Genomic DNA, 22,097 nt, shown 5'->3' with positions numbered 1-22,097 from the left:
GCACTGCATACAGCATATTGTATTAAGACGGTTATGATGGAAAGCTCATTTAGACACTGCGTCCGTGTGTGTGTGTGTGTGTGTGTGTTTATTGATGGGTGGAGTAAACCCTTTGAAGGATGGGCTGTTTTAGTTATGAATTTTGGATAAATGGCGTTGCAGAATTCCACACGTCTGCCCCCTCCGTAGCACGCTCCGCCGTCATTGGTGGTTGCTCCGAGCCCTACCTTCTGCCCCGCCCGTTTTCATACCCATTGGCGTGAGGAATGTTTTCCAGTCTAAAATAAATACGCGACTCAGCACTTCACACATCTGTGTGGGCGTTTTTTTTTTTTCTCCGTTTGGCGAGCAGACCTTCCCCTGGTCCAGTCAGGTGGTCTGGGTGGAGGTGCGGAGCCGGGTGGGTGGTGCTTGATGAATGAAATCCTGCAGAGAAATGCTTTAATGCTCCCATTTGGGTGTGTGTGTGGGGGATTTTTTTTAATCTTCAATTCTTCAATTTCCTGTGAAGATTTATGATATTTGCTGTCTGTAATAAGAAAATCTACACACACACAAACACACACACTCTCTCATAATTGTGGGGACATACTTCACCCTGGATTTAGTCTGTAACAGGCTGAACTCTGCACTGGAGACACTCAATGAAAGAGTTGAACGCAGGGCTTCATCTGTGTGTGTGTGTGTGTGTGTGTTTGTGCGTGTTCATCTAAGCAGAAGTGCATTCAGCTCTGCAATGTAGCCAGTGGTCTAGTGTGTATCTCCGCCCCACACTGCCACACAGGGAGAACTAGTGCATGTAATTGGAATATAACCAGCATTCTGCTACTGCATGGGGAACCTGGAGATTAAACTGTGTGTGTGTGTGTGTGTTACGGATTGCATTAAATTGTGCTGCACGTTCTCATTAGGAGGTCACAGCATGGGTGAAATGTGCTCTGTTCTGAGTGCTGGGGGAAGTGGACGTGTGTCACTTCCTGTGTGCGCTCCTTTCATCTGGCTATGTTGTGTGTAAATTGTAAACTGTGTTTGGGAAGTGTGTGTATATGTGTGTTTAGTGGGGTTGTATTGTGTGTGTGTCTGTTTTAAAGACCAGGTATGAGATTCGCTCCAGTCTGGTAACTGGCATCCCACTGCCTGATGTTTACTGTGGAAAAGTCTCTAGATTTCACCGATACGCGTTCGACCGTCAACAGATATGCATTCAGACACATTCAAGACATTCGCTTTTTAAAAGCGCACTAGTTTATTAATTAGTTCTCCTTCATTAATAGTTGTAATTAATAGTTACAACTATACAAGTTAAGCATGGTGTACTTGAGAAGTTACAGTCTTATCATTTGGAGTCAAATGCAGATGAAGTGACACGAGGATGTTCCGAAACGGAACAAATTCGTTATTTCTTTATCTCTTCTCGCGGGGGTCTGGTGATCCGCCGGCGTGTTCGAGCCGCTGGGAAATCCTCGTCCTCCTTCCTCTCAGCAGCAGCGCTGCCACCATGTTCCATCTCGGCAAAGGGGGGGCGGACTCTCTGCATCAGTAAGGATGCGGTAACGGACTACCTGCCTGGCAGAGGCACTTAATGTCCCAGGGAGGGGGCGTAATCCCGGCCATTTACAATTAGATTCTATTTTGGCTGCTTATTGAAGGACTCATTAAAATAGACTTAAATGGTCCCCACACACTCACACACACTCACACACACACACAGTCGCTCAGCCCTCCCTTTCTTATGGAAAACGTGGAGCCTTTCTGTGTTAATGGCCGTCATTGCAGCCTCTATTCATGTGATAAAAGCTGAGCGCAAACTGTTACGTTGAAAAGCGGCCATTTCCCGGCGCAGAGGAGCCTTTGTGGCTTTTTTTCGGAGGTGAATATGAAAGTCGGTGCAGCGGTTAACCGCATGGCTGCTGGAATCAGAGGGGACGGGTGCCGAGCCGAGGCTCATTTGGCCGCGAGGACGGCCGCGGAGCAGCGGGTCAAGCGAGGCGGCGGCGTGAAGGGAGGCTCGCAGCTCTTTTGTTATTTCCGAAATGCTGCCGGTGTTTAGGGACTCAGGGTTACTCTCCAAATCCCAACCGCTGCCGGCACAGTTATAACTTCCTACAAGCAATAGAAGTCAATAAAAATGGTCAAAATCGAATTAAGTGGCTTTGGTTACTTGCTGTTATATTCCAGTTTAACTCAAATGTGCTGCAACAACGCGAAATCATCAAATTCAAATTTTATTTGTCACATACACACTCATACACAGACGGTAGTATTGCAAATATTGCAAGTATACAGTGAACTAATATGCAAATATTGCAAACATAACCAAATATTACACTCTTATGTTTTTACCATAAAATATATGTAACAGATAGGGTAAAGGTGTGCAAATGTGTAAAGTGAAAGTAAATTAAAATTTGCAAGATTCTGGGGGGATAGGGTCCAGAAGGGATTGAAATTACAATACTGAAAAATGTATCAATAGTTTTGGATAAAAAAAAAAAAAAACAGGTTACTTGAAAGTTGGGAGCTGCTGTTGACTGTATATGTATATGGTGCTGTATAAATGGGCGGGACCGTAATGTATGGTAATTTATGTCTTGTGTACAGGACACTGGCCGTCAGAGCTGCAGCCTATTGATTAGGAGTCAATAAGCAATTCAAACATATTTAATTGAACATTTTTTTCAACAAGGCCGGTGGTGGTTTTTTTTATACGCGTGTGTAAATTTGCGTAAAATCCTCATGTTTGTGTCTTTTTCTGCAAGGAGGCGTGGCAGCTGAGGTGAGATTTTTCAACTCTGCCTCACACGTTCACATTCTTCTTTCTTTCTCTGTGTGTGTTAATTAGATTTTTTTTTTTTTACTCCCATGAAACTCAGCAATTCCAAGGATTGTGGCAGTGCTGCTTTTTTTCCCCTCCCCGCATCACGGTTCTAACGGCGCTGTGATCGGCGTCCTTCGCTGGAGTTTTACAGTGGTGGCAATAATTTGGTCCTCATGCGTAGGGGAACAAGTGTCTAGGTGCAGGGCTGGAAGTTGAAAGGTCCCAGTGCAGTTTTATCTGCGGAATCAGTATTATTCCACGCCGCAGACACTTCACATTCATCTTTTCTCCATCAACTGTAATTCAAGGCTGCTGCGGCTCCTCCACAGAGCCGGAATGCCTCGGAGATAATAGGCGATTCAGGGCGGAATGTCGGTGCCTAAATGAATGTGCTGGTCGGCTTTATTGGTCTATATTTCAGCAGCACTGTGGGGAGGAGGGGGGCGTTCTTCTTACAAGGCCAAGCCGAGCCGCACGTACAACTGCACTAAAGAATCCGAGCGTAAGGAGGCGTGTGAAGAAATCATATTCTGAAGAAGAGCTGTTTATGGAGGAAAGAGGAAGACAAAGCAGGTACTTGAAACATCTGCAAAGCTGGAATCGGGTTCTACCGGGTTCTAAAGCACCGTGCACCATGGCAACAATCCCCCACCCACCCCACCTTTTTCTCCGTCTGTGCCTCTGGCAGGGCGAAGTTGAGCTCTGACAGCCATTAAATCCCCGCCAGACCAGAGTGCGATTAAAGGAGAGGAACCTTTTAGCTGCGTGCGTGGATGTCATCCTGATCCAGAGTCCAGATTTATGCCTCCTGGATGTTCCTCGTGAAACTGGTGGATGGGCACCATGTTACGTTGATATGAAAGAGCCGGGTTAAGTGCCCTGGTATCCCTGCAGCTCCCATGTTGGAGTGTCGGTCTGTTTGTTTGTGGATGTGTGTGGCCAGTAAAGTAGGTCAGTAGAACCGCAGTTCTCTGTGTTCCTCAGTGACTGTGCGGTTTTCAAAGCTGCAGATGAGCATTGGTTGCACTGGTCCGGGCTTTTTTACTGAACGGTTGTCTCTCCATACAGAGAACATGTAGTAAACACTCCTGCTCCTGGGAGCTATAAAGTCCAGACTCCTGAGACGGTGGCGTTCTTACCGACGTCAGCGACAAGCAGCGACAACAGCAACCGCTGCCCTAAACAATTCGACGCGTTATACAGTTTGCCCTCGGGTCCATTTTCATTCAGTTCTTCATATTTCACAAACAATTTGAGCGGAAAGTGCCTACTTTTATTGGAACACGTCATTTTAATGAATCAATCGAAGTGCAGCTGATGTCAGGTCTTGTATCCAATGCTATTTCTACCCGATACTTTTTTGAAATGGATACGTCCCCGCAAGTCACCACCCGGTTCATCCTTGATTAAAGCCGATTTTAAATATGGCTGCATTTGACTAAAGGTAGAACATTACTTGGTCTGAAGAAAATGAACACATTGCATGATAGTGATCTATCACTAATTCATGAGAATGTGAGTAGTGAGAAATGTCCAGTGATTTTGCAGAAGAAGAACAAAATGGCTGTATGTGCTAAAATACAGTCTCATTCCTGTTTTGTTCTGTATACTAGTGTCATTAGTATATAACGACAACCAACAGATCATGGTTGTACTGTATGGTGCGTGGTATGGTGTATGGTATGTATGGTACTTTACTTCTGTAAAGATTGGGAATAAGGTGTGCAAACAATTTCTGGAAGTGGGTCACACTGAAGTGACTTGGCACAATTGGTCTTTTAAAGCTGCGTATCAGCCTGCCATCATCTGCTACACCCAGCAGCTCTCGGTTGATAACGATGGTGTGTGTAGTGCAGCGCTGTCAGCGTGCTGCTCTCCACTCGTGATGGAGCGACGCTGTAATCCGGCCAACGGCACAATGTGGTGCAGGAAGACAGATGTTAATTTTATCTGGGCTTCTGTGATCGGGGTATTAGGGCTGCACTGTCAGGCAGCAATAATCCACCTCTGATGGAGTAAAAGTCATCTCACGTTGAAAACCACACCCCTGCGTTCCAAGCCACTACCTGGAAGGCACTTCGGCCAGAGCCACGGATAAATTCCCGCTACTATAATCTAACGTGCTGTGGGACTGGATGGGCTAACACCCCACCTATCAGGGCACTGCACACTCCTGACTAAGGTGCCTGATCACAATGCTGATTGTGCACTGTTGTGGTGGTGCCAGTGCGGTGTTACAGTGTTGTAAAGGGGCCAGTTTTTTTTTTTTTTTACGGTGTTGTGGTGGTGCCAGTTTGTTGTTACGATGTTGTGGTGGTGCTAGTGCAGTGGTGGCCTAGTGGTTAAGGAAGCGGCCCCGTAATCAGAAGGTTGCTGGTTCGAATCCCGATCTGCCAAGGTGCCACTGAGGTGCCACTGAGCAAAGCACCGTCCCCACACACTGCTCCCCGGGCGCCTGTCATGGCTGCCCACTGCTCACTCAGGGTGATGCAGGGTTAAATGCAGAGGACACATTTCACTGTGTTCTGTGCTGCAGTGTATCACGTGTGACAATCACTTCACATTCACTTATGGTGTTGTGGTGGTGCTAGTGCAGTCTTACGGTTTTGTGGTGGTTCCAGTTTGTTGTTACGGTGTTGTGGTGGTGCCAGTTTGTTGTTACATTTACATTTATGGCATTTGGCAGATGCCCTTATCCAGAGCGACTTACAAAGGTGCTTTCAAGTTACCATCGATGAAGAGATCAATTCTGGTTCACTAGGACCCTCAACTATGAATACAACCTTTTTATTCACTCAGTTGTAGATTCTGTACACAAGTTCGACAATAAGAAAGTTACAAGTTAATCTACAGTGTTGTGGTGCTAGTGTGGTGTTATGGTGTTGTGGTGGTGCCAATGCGATGGTACAGTGTTGTGGTGGTGCCAGTTTGGTGTTACGTTGAAGATGCCAGTTTGTTGTTATGGTGTTGTTGTGGTGCCGGTATTGGGAAGATTCCAGTTTGTTTTTAGGGTGTTGTGGTGGTGCCAGTGTGGTGTTACGGTGTTGTGGTAGTGCCAGTTTTTTGTTATGGTTTAGTGAAGATGCTAGTTTATTGTTACAATGTTGTGGTGGTGCCAGTTTGTTGTTACAGTGTTGTGGTAGTGAAAGTGCGCCGCTACAGTGTTTTGAAGATGCCAGTTTGTTGTTACGGTGTTGTGGTTGTGACAGTGACTCTGACTGCTCTCATTGGCTCAATTGAGCAGTTTCCTGCACAGCAAGCAACGGTGGTGGGATAGTGGGCACCAGTGCACCCAGACTCCAGGTGGATGCACAAACCAGTGATCTAATGGCTGGAGAAATTCACGAGTGTGTTTCTCTTGGGGGCAGATGACTTCATCTCAGCCAGACAAACAGGCTTGAGGCCAGGTGGTCATGTGACCCGCCTCGGCTGCTTTGCCTTTTTGGAGCCCTTGTCTGCTCTCTCACCTCGATGACATGCAAATGGAGGTGGCATAAATAGTGACGTGTGTTTTTACACACATTGCACTTCTCCAGAGTTGTGTTCAGATCAAGCTTGAAGATCCACACAGAAAGGATTAAAACGGATGGGTGTGCAGTTCTCCGTCACTCTTTTTTTCCTGTCTCTGTCTGTCTCTCTGACACTGTGTGTTCATGATGGACCAGACAATGGAGGTTCAGTGAGTGGGTTTTGGGTGGGGGTTGGGGGTTCTGGGTTTGAATGTGGCAGTGGTGAATGGACCCGTTCAGTCGGTGGTAATTTGGGGCTGGTGAGGAGCATTAGAGCCCCTCTCAATCTGCTGACTGGGTATTTCTGCCCCCATCCCCCTCTTCACATCATCCCAGCCCCCCTGCTGCATCGACATTTCTGCCCTCACCAAAGAGGGCTTTATCTCCATGACGACTGGCCGGTCAGGGCGTGGCTTCATTAGCACAGAAGACAGACACTGTGAATGATGGGGTTCACCTCATGGGCTTTTGTTGTGTGGGAATGTTGGATTTATGAACACACATGTTGGATGCCCTGTTCGTTTGTGCTGGAATTTGTGTGGCTTGCTGGGACTCTCACACGGGGCTTTTGACATTTTTACTTCCAAAAAACAGAATCCAGTGCAAACCTAGAACACCGCACAACTGAAGATGTAATAAATCGGTTTTCACATCCGCCTCCTGCTGCTCCTATTGAAATCTGTTCTCATGATTCGTTATTCGTCCTCCATTTCAAAGTTGAGAAGGTTGGAAATGCACTTGCTGGAAGGGCTCTTCGGCTGAAGGTTTCCAGGAGGAAAGTTCCCAGGTCAACACCTAATTCCAGCAGCAGCTGTTGAGGGTGTGAAGGAGCAGGAAGTGGGCAGGGAGAGGCTGGCACCTCTGTGTGTTTCTCCTCGCACTTCACCGATGCCCCAGCACTCAGGGTCGGAGGGCGCTTTTATAGGAAGCAGCTCATTACGCTAGGATTGTGTGTCTGTGTGTGTGAAAAATGTCATTAAACACAGAATACGTGGTCCAGAGTGGAAGGTGTGAGAACGTAAAGAAATACGTTCAGCGAATGTACAGTGTAAGTATAAGGCTGGTTCAGAGTTCCGGCTGAGAAGCTAACAAACTGGGGAAGGTCCACAGGTCACAGCGGTTATGTTCTGCCTGCAGAACCCGATAGGAGAGCAGTCTTATTGCCAAGTTTCCTGATGCATTGCATGCTTTTACAACAAAGCAGTCCGATCCTAGAGCTGCGAACGTTGGTCCTACTCTGAGGCTTCCATGGTTCTTCGTAACGAAGAAGAGGTCATGCCGAAGAACCCGCTGTTCACTTTGCATTCACGCGTGCGCGGATGAATTCTCGATTCTCCAGGTGGAACGGCCGTTTTTGCGTTGTGAAGAGATCTCGCTCATTCTTTGTCATTATTCGGAACACGAGACCGGGTTAATAGGGAACCATCAGGGGCCGTTAGCGGGCCGATATTTTTATTCCTTTTCCCCCTTTCTGCAGTATGATAAAGGAAACTGAAATTGCGTTTCGATTCATCGCTCGGAGAACACTTTCCATTTCAATGGCCAGTTTTTGTTTTTTTTTTCTCCCCCACCGCTTGTTTAGAGACGGGCGCGCTGCACTCATCGATTGTGACTTGTGCCTCTCTCCCGAAGAAAAGGCGCGGCGCTTGACCGCCCCTGAGGGGAGCGCTGCCGTGTTGTCAGAGCGCGCTGGCAAATATACAGCCACACTCCCTTTACCATCCAATTTCGTACCAGAATCCTTTTTTCCATTCGCCCAATTGATCGTGCTTCGTTTTTTTTTTTTTTTTTTTTTCAGTTTTCTAGCAGAAAGTTGACGTCTGTGTGTGTGTGTGTGTGTGTGTGAGTGAGAGAGAGAGAGAGAATAAAAGCAACCGGACAAAGCCGTCAAGATCCGGTTTCACACGCAGTTAAAGTTGGGTTTTATCAGCCAGATGAATAGAACGGTCCTTTAATATCTGCAAATGTGTAACTAAACTTTGCCTTAAATCTAGATCCCTAAACGTAAAATGTAGATCCCTAAACAAACAGAACATCATTTTTAAATTACGTTTGCATGCTGTTAGCGACACCTCATGTTCTAGTATCTATGGAAGGTCATTTGGACTCCACAAAGAGACGGATACACTCATGTTGGCTCTGTGTGTGTGTGTGTGTGTGTGTGTGTTCAGAAGCCTGGTCCTGTTTGTCGATCCCCTGTACAATTTCCTCCTGTAGTCTTATATCTGGTGTCCCTTTTGTGCGAGTCAGCCATTGTCCTTCAGGGCAGCTAGTCTTCCTCGTTTCTTCCTTCTGTCTCTGTTTCTCTCCAAGGTGTAGCACTTTAAAGCAGTACCTCTGGGGTGCAGCCCAGAATCCATTATTCATGAGACTGAGTCTTTGCCAGCTGCTCCGCACAGCATCTGAGATGATTGTGAAGAAAGAGCATGTTCCCTATCTGTCCAACGAACACACACACATTCAGCCGAATAAAATTCCTCTTCCTTTCTGTCCTCCAGTGAAGTTTATTGACTGCGACAGAGGGGTCCAGGTGCGTTTCCAGTGCAGCAAGCCCGCCGACTTTCGGGTGGAGATGGATGGGGTGGTCCATGCGCTCCACAGCTTCAACCCAACCACCGCCCTGCCCTCGCCCGTGGTGATCACGGCACAGGACGAGACCACCAAGGAGCGGTGGCAAACAGAAGTCCGACTGACGCCCCCTAAAGGCCGAAGTGCACAGGTACGTCTCAAATGAAGATACGATGATTCAAATCTATTTATTCCTCCATCTTCCACCGCTGCAATCTTTGTTGTTACTCCTGATGACGTAAACCTAACTAAAGAGTCAGCAGACATGCCTGCTTTCTGTTAACTTGTTGCTAGAAGATTCATTCTGGAAAGACTCTTCATCTCTGATATGTAGTCTGGATCAGGGACATAATGTACTAGGAGCAATGTGAGCAAAATTGGATTAAAACTCTCTACAAGGTGACACTTCTTCTTTCTCCCCTCAGGGGGGTTGATTTGAAATTTGATAATGCTAATGTTAATAAAAAAAAAAAAAAAAACCTTCAACATTCATATGCAATATAATAAGCTTGTGTCACCATACAGAAGTTTTGACGATATTCATGTTACCATCTGATACATTTATTATTATTATTACACAATATCACAGTACGAGATTACAGTACGATACAGAGTGTATGTGGCCGGAACCCACCTCACCTCCTCACTCCATCTGATCCCTTCTGACATCTTCCCGTAAACGTGAGCAGGTGCTGCGTGGTGGTGGATTAAAGCGTAATGTGTCGATTTACGTGGCGCACAAACATGTACTCAACGCGGCAGATGCAGAATGGCCCCCCGTAAAAGCTCCCCGCGCCGCGGCGATGCGGCCTCGCACTCCGCAGCCAGCGCCGCGGTGATTTAATGGACGCGCAGCATCTGTCTCCGGGACTCGGGAAGGCTGGGTGGAGCATCGTTCGCCGCTCATCAGGCGGAGTGGCTGGCGGAGCACTCAGCAGCACTTTGCACTTGATTATAAATACATTTTCACACGTCGAGCGTGCCGGAGGCGTTGGCGCGGCCTGAAGCGCAACCTGCGTCTCCAGTTCCCACCCCCTCCACGTGGGCCCATTGTTCACCGTATTTCACAATGCTGTGGGTTCGATTGATGGGAATTACTGAGAAGATGGTATCAATTTCAACAGACATTTTGGGGCTATCACTGTCAGATAACGAATTAAGTAAAAGCAGTCCATTTGCATGGAAACAACTGTCCTCTATAAATAGGCTCATTAAAAACGAACGTCCCCTACGAGAAGTACTCTTCGTAGAAACGAAGCAGAATATTATGTCCAAGTGTGTTTCATCGTCCATCTCATGCCTCGATCTGAATATAAATGTCCTCCGCAGCCACGAAGCGGTGTTGTGCTGGGCTGAGAACAGGCAGTCCGGACCCCGTCCCTGTTCAGAGGCGCATATCGGCCTATTTAAAGATAAACCTTATTGGGCGTAATTCATGGCGCTGCAGTAAACAGCGTCGTTAGGCCGTGCAGCTCGTTTAGCATGGTGTCTCCTGCAGGTATGTGATTTTAATGATATCATTAGTCACGCCTCTCATTTGTCTGAGGAGGAACACGCGGCCACCCACGAGCGGTAGACGGGGCTTTGGTAGCACACTTACTTAGTGCAATCATGGAGACTGGTGGGGGGAAATGCTAAACTAATATTTAGTTCAATTCAGTTTAATTTTTATTCGTCCATTAGTCACTAACTGTGATTCTCCCTGCTGCTGTGTAATGGAGAATAAAATCCAGAACAGAAGAACTGCTGACGGGGATCCTTCCTTCCGGGCTGCGAGAAACGTGCAAAATGACTGATCATATCATCACTGGACATGATGATAAAATGCAGGGAGAAATTTTTGACACAGAACAGATCATAACTCATAAGTCTGTTCTCTTCATTCTGAAATGTATGACACACCATCAGAAAAACACCCTCATCCTATAATTCAAAGCGAAGTGATTGGCATTGTGAAGCACACCACACGGTGACACAATGAAATGTGTCCTCTGCTTTTAACCAGCACCTTGGTGAGCTATGAGCACCCGTGGAAGCAGTGTGTGGGGACGCTGCTTTACTCAGTGGCACCTTGGTGCGACTTAATAATAATGTATTAGAAGCTATTAAACCTAATGATTAAAAATCTAAGTAAAATGAATGCCGTATGCTGGGCCAGGAGGCACACGAGTGGACATGTCCCAGCAGGGAAGGGAAGCAGAAGGACTGAGAGCAGCAGGACGGGGACGCTTTGAATGCAACAGTACATATAGCATCTGTAATAGGCTGGTAGTAGCCTCGCGGGCAAGACACTCGCCTATAAACTAGAAGAGCAGAAGTCGCAGGTTCAGTCCCCACTTACCGTCAATATGTCCCGCAGCAAGACACTTAACCCTGAGTGTCTCCAGGGGGACTGTGCCTGTAACTACTGATTGTAAGTCCCTCTGGATTACCGCGTCTGATAAATGCCACAAATGTAAATGTCATTTTATCGGATGATTACTGTAGCTACTTTAACAGCTACACTGGCCAGTTTATTAGGTTCTCCTGCTATTTACGACTGTCACCCATGAATCCATTCACCAGTGAGAAGAAGTGGTGACTGTGTGGGACCGTTCTCAAGTGGGACCTAGAGAGTTATGTTAGGTAGGCGTTTCTAATAAAGTGCTTGCACTGAAGAAGATTACAGGGCATCCATAGTGTGAACAGCCACAATGTTTGATTGGTTCGCCTCCGCGCTGCGTAGGACGCGTTTGTGAGGTCTGTCCCACCTCACTTCTCAACTGAGACACAAAGCTCCATCATTGTGACCAGAGGCAGACTGCATGTATGACATTATAGGGCAATTACTGGAATCCCCTTGACGTTTTGAGCGTAAAGTCGACATTAATAAGCGCGGTCTCAGTGCAGGGCTTGTCATAAATCAAGTAGTTCTCACTAATCACATCACTGATTAGATTCTTTATTAGTTCAACGAGCGCCGGTACCCCAAGGGACTGTTTAAATCAGCAGCTACTAACGATTTTTTCATTAATGTCTGCATGACCTCATATTCCACCCAGCCTCTACTGTACAGCAGTAATGCCCTCCGAAGACGACCCACTCCACAGCACGGAACAAGGAGCAAAACAGAGACACGTTCTTCGCAGATCAATTAGAACCTCTCCAAACTCTTTGCAAAATCCATGCAAAATCTCTCATTGTCATATAAATACTATATTAAATTGCAAAGAAGCAATTAATTATCATTACTTTATAAATGAAACATATTGACAGTGTCTTTTATGTGATGATTTAGGTTTTCTTTTGAATCTTACTTGTAGGAACTCCACTACGATTATAGGAGGATAAAAACGTTGTTTGGAACCCATGCCTCAGGGAACTATGTTCACATTTGTGAAAGTGGTACAGCATGTCACACACACACACACACACATGCCCCGCCCAGAGAGGAGAACACCCAGCTCTCCCGCTTGTCACGACGGCTGTTCTCCTCGGTAAATGGATGTTTGCTGAGCGGAGCCAAACGATGGCATCATTCATCATTCCAGACGTAGGCTGCGAATAATTGCCACACTCCAGCTCCTCCGTTTTAATTGGGTAATAGATATTTGGGAGGCATGGCCCTCCGCTATCGGGCCAGTCCGCCTCGGCGCCTTTCAGACGCGCGGAGAACGGATAATCGGATTTCAAACGTGATTAGTAGATGCGCTCCAACAACTCCCAAGATCCTGAAGGAGGGGCGTGGGAAGATGGCGATATGGGGGTGTTATAGCTGTAATTAATTTTATGTTTGCTCTCTGAACTTTCCTCTTCCGAGTTTTGGAATACAATTACCGTTTTAAGGTAATCGGCGGCGGTAATTAACGGTGCGCGGTGCTTGGAGAGGCTGAGGCGTCCTCTGCCGCTGCGCCCGTGAAATCCCGTTTCCTTCTCAAGGTTACTCTGACTTCCCTGCCGCAGCCACCCGCGTAGAGACGCGCAAGCAGTTCTGAGAGTTTAGTGCTGGACTCACATCTCCCCGTACTTTACTTTAAAATTGCACCCGCTGCAAAGCCAATATTTTGTGTGTGTGTGTGTGTGTGTGTGTGTGTGTTTGCGAAGAAAGCCAGAACTGCAGGGCATGGACAATGCAGATCTGAGCGTCTCTCTGTGCTCTGCAGAAAGGATGTGGTGTGACGATAGTGACCACCGTCTTCTAGTTTTTCCATTTGTTGACACACACTGGATTATCATAAAAATGCTAATAATCGAATGAATGGAATTGAAAGAATATGATGAAGAAGGGTGGTAGTAGCCTAGTGGGTGAGACACTCGCTTACGAACCAGAAGATCACAAAGTCTACCATTGCGTCCCCGAGCAAGACACTTAAACCCGAGTGTCTCCAGGGGGGGGACTGTCCCTGTAACTACTGGTTGTAAGTTGGTCTTGATAAGGGAATCTGATAAATGCTGTAAATGTAAATGATCTCAGATACCTCGTTACCACGACGACATGCAACTGCTGATATTCTGATGATCCCACCCTCCCTCAGCTGCCAGGCGCGTCTGCACCCGATGGGCCGCTTGAGATCGTGTTCCCACGGCGACACGCTGACAGCGGCAGCGCCCTCAGCCGCGTGAAGAGAGACTGGGTCATCCCCCCCATCAACGTCCCAGAGAACGCGCGCGGACCCTTCCCCCAGCTGCTGGTCACGGTGAGGGCGGAAATAAATGCGCAGACACACAACACACGCGCTTCCTATGTTCGTCACGCCTCCCTCCGCATTTTAACACCCCGGCCTCATTCGCTGCAGATCCGCTCGGACCACGACAAGCACCGATCACTCCGCTACAGCGTCACCGGGCCAGGAGCCGACCAGCCGCCCACCGGAATCTTCTTCATCAACCCCGTTAGCGGGGAGCTGTCCGTCAGTCAGCCGCTGGACAGAGAACACATTCCCAACTTCCATGTGAGTTCCTCAGCAATGGGGTCAGTGGGGAGGTAAATTGCGGGGTTTGATGGGGGTTTAATGAGCGACCCCCAGCCACTCCCTCAAGCTGTAGCCAAATCCTGTATGTTTTTTCTTTTGTTTTTTTATTTGGTTGTGTAGATCAGTGTGTGTGTGTGTGTGTTTAAACTGTGTGCATATTCTGCTACAGCTCAGGGCCCATGCCGTGGATCTGAATGGTAACCAGGTTGAGAATCCCATCGACATTGTCATCAACGTCATTGACATGAATGACAACCGGCCGGAATTTGTGCACCAGATGTGGAATGGGACGGTACCAGAGGGCTCGAAGCCAGGTACACACACATTATACATGTTTAATACGGAAATACAGAGATACCAGACATCCTGCTGAAATATGGCCTCTCTGTGTGTGTGTGTGTGTGTGTGTGTGTGTGTGTGTGTTATACAGGGACGTCAGTGATGACTGTAACCGCCATAGACAAGGACGACCCCAAAACTCAGAATGGGCAGCTGAGGTACAAGATCCTGTCACAGACACCAGAGAACCCCAACCCCAGCATGTTCACCATTAACAACAAGACGGGCAACATCATCACCATGGCAGCAGGACTGGACCGCGAGGTGCGTGATCTGTTTCACTCTTTGGCTGCTTGCTGGTTCAGCTGACAGCGAGCGATGGAGATGTTGTATGAAAGTGAAAGCGAAGTGATTGTCATTGTACAACACTGCAGCACAGCACACGGTGACACAACGAAACGTGTCCTCTACTTTTAACCCATCACCCTTGGTGAGCAGTGGGCAGCCATGACAGGCGCCCGGGGAGCAGCCCCTATTGCTCCTTATAAACATGGTGAAGTGGCCATTTGCCAGTTCAGTCAACTTGGTGGGTTAATATTTAATACCAAGTTGTGATTGTATAACAGCCAGATCTTACATTTTTTTCCTGGGATTTCCCATCATGCTCTCTGATGGTGATATGTGTGGGAGGGCGTCTGTTGCTTCGCCTGCTCCTCCCGGTCCTCACCCTCAATGGAAATTAGGCAGGAATTACGTCTGTAATTATTCTGGCGAGTGTCGTGCTGTGATAGGTAGGCTGATGCAGTGTCGGTCAGCCGAATGAGGTTCACTGGTCCGGTCCCCTGACGCCGGGCATTCACGCTGACCTTTATTACAGCCGCCCCACCGTCCCCGACGAGGTGCTCCAGCTGTCCCTCTCCAGTGCGTGCTGTGTGCTGGTCCTGTCATGTGGTTCTGTGTGAGATAAATGAGAGATTTTAATCAGCTGCACTTCAAGCCATTCACTGGACTGATCGTGAAGCGACAGGCTGGCCGTTACACAACCACTGCAGAACACGCCAAACGTGATGCTGCGAATAAAATGTACAGGAGAGACAAATATTAGCCAGAGGAACCCAATTCTCATTCAGAATGGGTTCCGAAACCCAATTTAAAACAGGGGGGACTGGCTGTAAATTATTCAAGATTTTCTGTTCAACCAACAGCGCAGACTGTTACATTTAATGAAGATGGATGTTTGAAAAGGGGACAGGTGGGTCTCCTCTTCTCATGGCTGGAGCTGAAAGTTTGTCTAAGCAGCAGGCACATCGATTCAGCTGTAACACCATCCACAATTCCGTTTTGAATCAAATTGCTACGTAAATTTAACTCAATGTTTGGTTTGTCTTTGTACAGAGATTGTAATTGTCAGGGGGCAGTGGTGGCCTAGCGTGTAAGGAAACGGACCCGTAATCAGAAGGTTGCCGGTTCGAATCCCGAGCCGCAAAGGCGCCCCTGAGCAAAGCGCCGTCCTTTCTTGGTGGCGGGCACCCACTGCTCCCCACGGATGATGTTTCGTTGTGCTTCACTTCATTATCATTTTGGGGCCGTGAGTTCATACTAACAAAATTGTTTTGTTTATTTATTGTTCAGCAAAACAAAAGAAGTAATAAGAACGTAACTGAACTTTTGAGCAATGGATTATTATTGCTAAACTCCTGTCCCTTCCTGTCACTATGTCAACGGTCATTTTCATCTCCTCTTCAGAAAGTGCCGCAGTACACCCTGATCATCCAGGCCACAGACATGGAGGGGACACAGCTGTACGGTCTGTCCAACACTGCCACCGCTGTCATCAGGGTCACCGACATCAATGACAACCCTCCGGAGTTCACCTCCGACATGGTAGGAGCCCCAGAGCATGAAAACCGGTGACCCGTGCTCATTATGTGACAGGCATAGCATTATGGGAAAGTGTCTTTCCTGGACTGTCCATGTGGAGTGCAGTTTCACCGAACTGTCACATCCGGCATGTCACGTCACAGCGCCTTCAAAACGCTTTTGGATAAATGCAGTTAGTGCCACGAGGCCTGGGGTGGAATGAGCTGACCTTAGACTGATGACAGGATAACACGATTCACTGTGACACACACTTTCAGAATTTTTCTTGGTTCATTCTAGTCATGCAGTAGATAAAAGGTTAGAATTGATACACAAAAGGTTAGAATTGATACACAAAAGTAAAAAAAAAGATTAAGAGCAAACAAACTTATCCTAGGATGCTGTTCATGAGGTGATTCAAATTCTGTTTGGAATTTTTGCAGTCCAGTTCTGTCAGTATTTTTTCTGCAATAAAGACCCATTTATTAATTGAAAGGATGATTCTCACACAAACACTCGAGTCATACATGAAGTGTGTCATCTGTCACCAGAGTTAATTAACTGGGTGACACTTTGTGGCGAGAGACACGGCTGTTAAGGCAGAGACCAAACTGAGACAAAAGCCTCCACTGTCACTACCGTCACAGCCCAGCATGCACAGCACAAACTGGACTTCACTCTGCTAGAGCCTCACGTCCTGTTCTAACACCAGCCCATGTTTTATTCATGCAGTTCTATGGCGAAGTGCCGGAGAACCGGGTGAACGTGATCGTGGCCAACCTCACTGTGACTGACAAGGACCAGCCCAACACTCCGGCTTGGAACGCCGTCTACAAAATCACCGGGGGCGACCCCACCGGCCGCTTTTCCGTGCCCACCGACCCCATGACTAATGAGGGTCTGGTGACGGTTGTTAAGGTGAGACTCTGGCCCGGGTGGCTGCATGTTTTAAAAAGCAGATGTGCTTTCGAAGCCAAGTCTGCACTTTTTAAACTGTGTCACCATCTTCCCGGCTCCTTCACCCGCCCCCTCTGCAGCCCATCGATTACGAGATCAGCAGGACGTTTGTGCTGACTGTGGTGGCAGCGAATGAGGTCCCACTGGACCAGAACATTCACCGCTCCCGCCAGTCCACCGCCACCGTCTCCATCAAGGTCATCGATGTGAACGAGAGCCCCTACTTTGACCCCAACCCCAAGAACATCCGGCTGGAGGAGGGGATGGTGACAGACTCCATGCTGACCACCTTCACGGCTCAGGACCCAGACCGCTTCATGCAGCAGAGCATCAGGTAGTACAGGGGAGGCTCAGGGATTCACTTTCAGACGCCCCACAACTCAGGAATTTGGAAATAATTTCCAATAATTATGTATGGCACAGCTATATATGGAGTTATATGTGGAGATAACTACATTTCTGTTTTTCCATCTGACATTTTTATGGCCCTACTGATTCTGTCTTTTTAATTATTGATCCCTTCCAAAATTAAATAACATGAAGATTAATACAAATACATTAGATGTCTGCCTCCCAAATCCCAGGAAAGGAGATGAATCATGGCTTCTTCACTCTTTCCACAGATACTCCAAACTCTACGACCCGGCCGGATGGCTCAGGATCGACCCTGGCAATGGCCGTGTCACCACAATGGCGGTCTTGGACAGGGAGTCCCCGTACGTGAGCAACAACATGTACAATGCCACGTTCCTGGCCACCGATAACGGTGAGTAGTTCCAGGCTGATACGGGCGACCCCAGTTCCCCTCTGACCAGTGAAGCCAGGGCACACTGTCATCTCACTTCCTGCATCTGACATCAGTTCTTCCTGTGGCCGTTTTCACAGGAATCATGCTGCTGTAGTCTGTCATGAATTAGGACATTTGCCAAAGGATTTGATGGGATATTATCACAGAAATCTCTAAATCCCACAACCTGATCGATCCCCGACCCAAATACACACACACACACACACGGCTTTTCAGAGGTCTTTGGCAACGTGTGTGATATGGGAAGTGTGTGTGAGGCCGTAGGATTTGCCCCTGTGTGGGGCTGTGCCCCCTGTCTTAAATAAGCCCACTAAAGAGGTTTGCGGGCTTTGATGAGTTGGACGACTGGAGCCCCTGTGCATCGTGGGCTGAATGTTAAAGCCTCTTAAGTGTTGAGAACACACACCCCTCTTACCCAGCTGCAGCACACTGGGGATGCTTTAGGTTTCCGCTACACACACAATATTCATTCACACTAAACACTTAGACACATTCACAGTCACACACACATACATCTCACACATCTTACACACATAAGCCCCTTTTTGACTGAAATCCTGCTGTATCGTGTTGAGCAGAACCCTCTATATATCGGCTTTAGTCTGTGTGTGTTTTGACACAACGTTCCGGAAGCAGAGGTGTTTCCAGGGTGTGGTGTGATGGTAGTGTAGTGTGCAGCAAGCATGTCTGAATTGTGAATATCTCTGGCCTGTCGCATGATAAACCGCTGATGGGAGAATAATGAGATCCTGGATCCTCACTGACAAGTTCCTGTTGTTCCTCTTTTATTAACAGTGAAATGTGGACTTCATAATGCAAAGTTTTCTCACTTTTGATTGGTGTGTGTGTGTGTGTGTGTTTACAGGCAGCCCTCCAGCAAGTGGTACTGGAACACTGCAGATCTTCCTGCTGGACATTAATGACAACGCTCCCTACGTCTTTCCCAGCGAGGCAGAGGTGTGTGAGAAGCCAGAACCCAATGGCATCAACATCACAGCGGTGGACCCCGACCTGAGCCCCAACGCCGGCCCCTTCGCCTTCGACCTGCCCGACAGACAGCCCGACGTCACTCGCAACTGGACGATCACTCGCCTGAGCGGTATGCCCCCCACACACCCACACACCACGTCAGCAACCCTGAATAAAGACCTCCGGTGTACAACAGGGAAGAGATTCAGCCAATCACCATCTGACCACTGCGGATTCAGGCTCACCAGGTTTTACAGAACATATCTGTATGGTCTAGCTCTTTGTCTGGTGTGTTCGTACAGGTAGAGATTGGTTTGCAGCATCCTGCTGAGAGGAGGCACAGTGGAAATCTGAGTAATCATACATTTATAAAAGTCCTGGTTCAGAAAGGCATTGTGGGAGAAACACGTTTAAAACACATTTAACACTGACCTTGTATTGGCGGCCATCTTGGAAAGATCATGGGATCCTGAACATGTTTCTGTTCATTGATTTTTAATTTTGGTCACTGCGCTCTCACAGCCTACTGAAGGAAAATCTGGACATCAGCCATCTTATCATCTCGCAGGCAGCAAGAAGCAGAATTAACGAGTGGGTTTTAGTCAACATCTCGCTTAATTGATTATGTTAATTACGAAGGGAAGTAAATGAAGTAATGTGCTCTTGGTTATATGTCAGTGATTAGGTGTGCTGCGCCAGAGAGGCATTGAATAAATATTTAATAGGATAAACGGCGTTTGGATTATGGGACAGACCGCTTCATCCCTAAGCTGCATTATCGAGAGGTATTCAGGGGATTTCTGAGCTCCAGGATAAATCCCCAGTGTATTTTGGATTAAAAGCGCCGATGGAGGTTTTCAGGTGGAACGTTATGAGCAACATTTTGTTGGTTAATGGTGATGACCGTTCGATAGCAGACAGGTGTTCGGGTGGAATTTGTTCTGTAGTCGGGTGTGTAATGGGCCCTGGAAGAGATTTGTGTCACCGATTATCACATTCCACGCAGGCTCACATGATGGCTGAAGGTTTGGAATGGAGGTGCTTAGTTATCCACCCCCCCTTTTCTTTTCTGGGCTGTTGGTGACCCGTTCTTTTTCTGTTTGGATCAGTTCACATTCATCATGCACACAAAAATACATACATAAAGGTGAATAATGTCACATTTGCACAGTACCTTTCACATTCCCAAGGTCATTTCAGAACGTGTCATTAAAAAAAAAATCTTCCCTTGTCTTTTAGCCCTTTAATTTTATTAATATAAGTCACTCTGGATAAGGGCATCTGCGAAGTGCCGTAAATGTTACTAGAAAATGCAGTACACACAAAGAAATGTGTCCCATGGCCCTTTGTGAGCATGAAAGGCACCCAGTGAGCAGTGTGTGGGGACCTTGACAATTTGGGATTTGAACCCACAACCCTTCGGCTATGAGTCCTCTTCTTTACCCACTTTGCTAATCACTGCCCCTAAAAGATCACTTGTCCGATCAAGACAAGAGAGGTGATTTGAACTCAGAACTTTCCTGAGTCCAGAGTGCCAACATCACGCCATGGAACCCTTATGGACGGATCGCACACTCAGTGTTGTGTTTGTTGGGAGGAGATTGCATTGCACTGGGTGGGGTTTTTCTTGGAGAGATGGAGGCATGGATATTAACATGTGGCTCGAATGTGACTAGATCAGAACTGACATACTTTTAGCAGTCCCCTCCCACCATAAACCATAAACCTCTGAGGCAACACTGACGTAGACGGTGTCTTCCTCCGCAGGTGACGTGGCCCAGCTGAGCCTGCGGATCGGCTTCCTGGAGAGCGGCGTCTACGAGATCCCAATCGTGATCACGGACTCGGGCAACCTGCCCATGTTCAACACCTCATACCTGCGGGTGAAGGTGTGCCAGTGCGACCACAACGGCGACTGCACAGACCGGCAGCACATCGTGGCTGCAGGACTGGGCACTGGTGCCATCATCGCCATACTCCTCTGCATCATCGTCCTGCTGAGTGAGTATCAGGGGTGTTAATCTCATAATCAATGCATCGACGATTCCGCATCGATGCAGTGCTGAACATAATCGATTGTATCATAATGACACTGCCGAGTTCAGTACGCATTCTGGGGACATCTCATTGTAATTCTGCACCAAGGCTGAATTTTGGAAAGAGGCTTGAGCTACAGTATTAAGGGACCAATAAGACCGATATATAAACAAAAACTAAAAATTGTCAGGGGACCTTTAACTCGCATCTCACTGACGGATTTGAAAACATGGTGTGAAGTAATATAGAAAGATTGTTTTTCTTTTCCCCCCATTTTTCTACATTACTTCATATTGATAATCGGTGCATTGAAAATCGTAATCAAATCGAGACCAGTGAAGGTCCACACCTCTAGTGAGTATGGCGCCACTCAAAAGGAAAATGTTTCATTGGTTACAGCCAAGTTAATCTTGGTGTGAAATACACACCTTTTTTGAGGGGAAAAGTCTTATTTTTGCGTGTGTGCTGCCTCCCTCAGTTCTGGTTCTGCTCTTTGTGGTGTGGATGAAGCGGCGGGACAAAGAACGGCAAGCCAAACAGCTCCTGATCGACCCCGAGGATGACGTCAGAGACAACATCCTGAAATACGATGAAGAAGGTGGCGGCGAGGAGGACCAGGTAGAGTGGTTTTACACACTCCTACAAGCTCATCCACAGATGCACAGTGAGTGGTGCTCTGTGGATGGCATAATGAAGTCTGGCTATGTTGGAGGAGTCTTTAGTGGCAAAAACAAGTCTAAGCATTAATCCCAGAATACATTTAGATGTAGATCTCAGTGTACTGGGGTGAACTGGTGGGAACTTCTGTTTTAGGTAAAAGTATAATAAAAATAATAATCCAGGAAAATCCATTCGGAACTCCCTGTGCTTCCTGCGCAGTTCTTCAGCTCTCCCATGCAGGGCGGCTCTCTGGACCACCACAGGGTCTGTAGCAGCTAGCAGTAATGATCCTGTTCCTCTGCATGGTACCGGCTCCACTGCTCTCCTCTCCACTAAAACCCACTGTAGGTACCAGACAATTTGTTGTCCTCCGCAGCTCGAGTGCAGAAGCTACGGCACATGAAAGGGCTGTGACTTCATCTTCAGCACAGTAAATACAGGACATCAAGCTGGAAGCTGACGTCATAACCAGCGAATAACCAGCCAATATGAAAATCTCTGACTTTCAGCCAAACCCAGAGAGAACGCGTAAAATTCTACTACAAACACTGTGGAGAAGAAACATTCCATTAATCCCTCATGAACCAGAAATTGCCCACAGAAAAAAAGCTTAGGCAATATTCCAGAGGGGACATTATTTAAATAGAGAAAGAGGAGCAGGACTGCAGAGAATTATGGTA

At 47.4% G+C, this 22,097-nt stretch overlaps 1 protein-coding gene across 1 annotated transcript in view; it reads left to right on the top strand.

Moving 5' to 3' along the window:
* cdh2 (cadherin 2, type 1, N-cadherin (neuronal)) overlaps positions 1 to 22,097 on the top strand; it is a 48,258-nt gene that overhangs the window by 16,220 nt on the left and 9,941 nt on the right. Inside the window, exons 3-14 of the mRNA XM_028976260.1 lie at positions 8,826 to 9,046; positions 13,410 to 13,571; positions 13,671 to 13,826; positions 14,017 to 14,161; positions 14,278 to 14,450; positions 15,873 to 16,010; positions 16,719 to 16,904; positions 17,024 to 17,277; positions 17,567 to 17,709; positions 18,617 to 18,850; positions 20,488 to 20,721; positions 21,236 to 21,375. Of these exons, the coding sequence (XP_028832093.1) occupies positions 8,826 to 9,046; positions 13,410 to 13,571; positions 13,671 to 13,826; positions 14,017 to 14,161; positions 14,278 to 14,450; positions 15,873 to 16,010; positions 16,719 to 16,904; positions 17,024 to 17,277; positions 17,567 to 17,709; positions 18,617 to 18,850; positions 20,488 to 20,721; positions 21,236 to 21,375 (2,186 nt within the window). The remainder of the gene's footprint in view (positions 1 to 8,825; positions 9,047 to 13,409; positions 13,572 to 13,670; positions 13,827 to 14,016; positions 14,162 to 14,277; positions 14,451 to 15,872; positions 16,011 to 16,718; positions 16,905 to 17,023; positions 17,278 to 17,566; positions 17,710 to 18,616; positions 18,851 to 20,487; positions 20,722 to 21,235; positions 21,376 to 22,097) is intronic.

The sequence above is a fragment of the Denticeps clupeoides genome, chromosome 4 (genome assembly GCF_900700375.1).
Source record: "Denticeps clupeoides chromosome 4, fDenClu1.1, whole genome shotgun sequence".
In the NCBI taxonomy this organism is placed as follows: Eukaryota; Metazoa; Chordata; class Actinopteri; order Clupeiformes; family Denticipitidae; genus Denticeps; species Denticeps clupeoides.
This window is presented reverse-complemented; position numbering and strand designations above follow the sequence as displayed.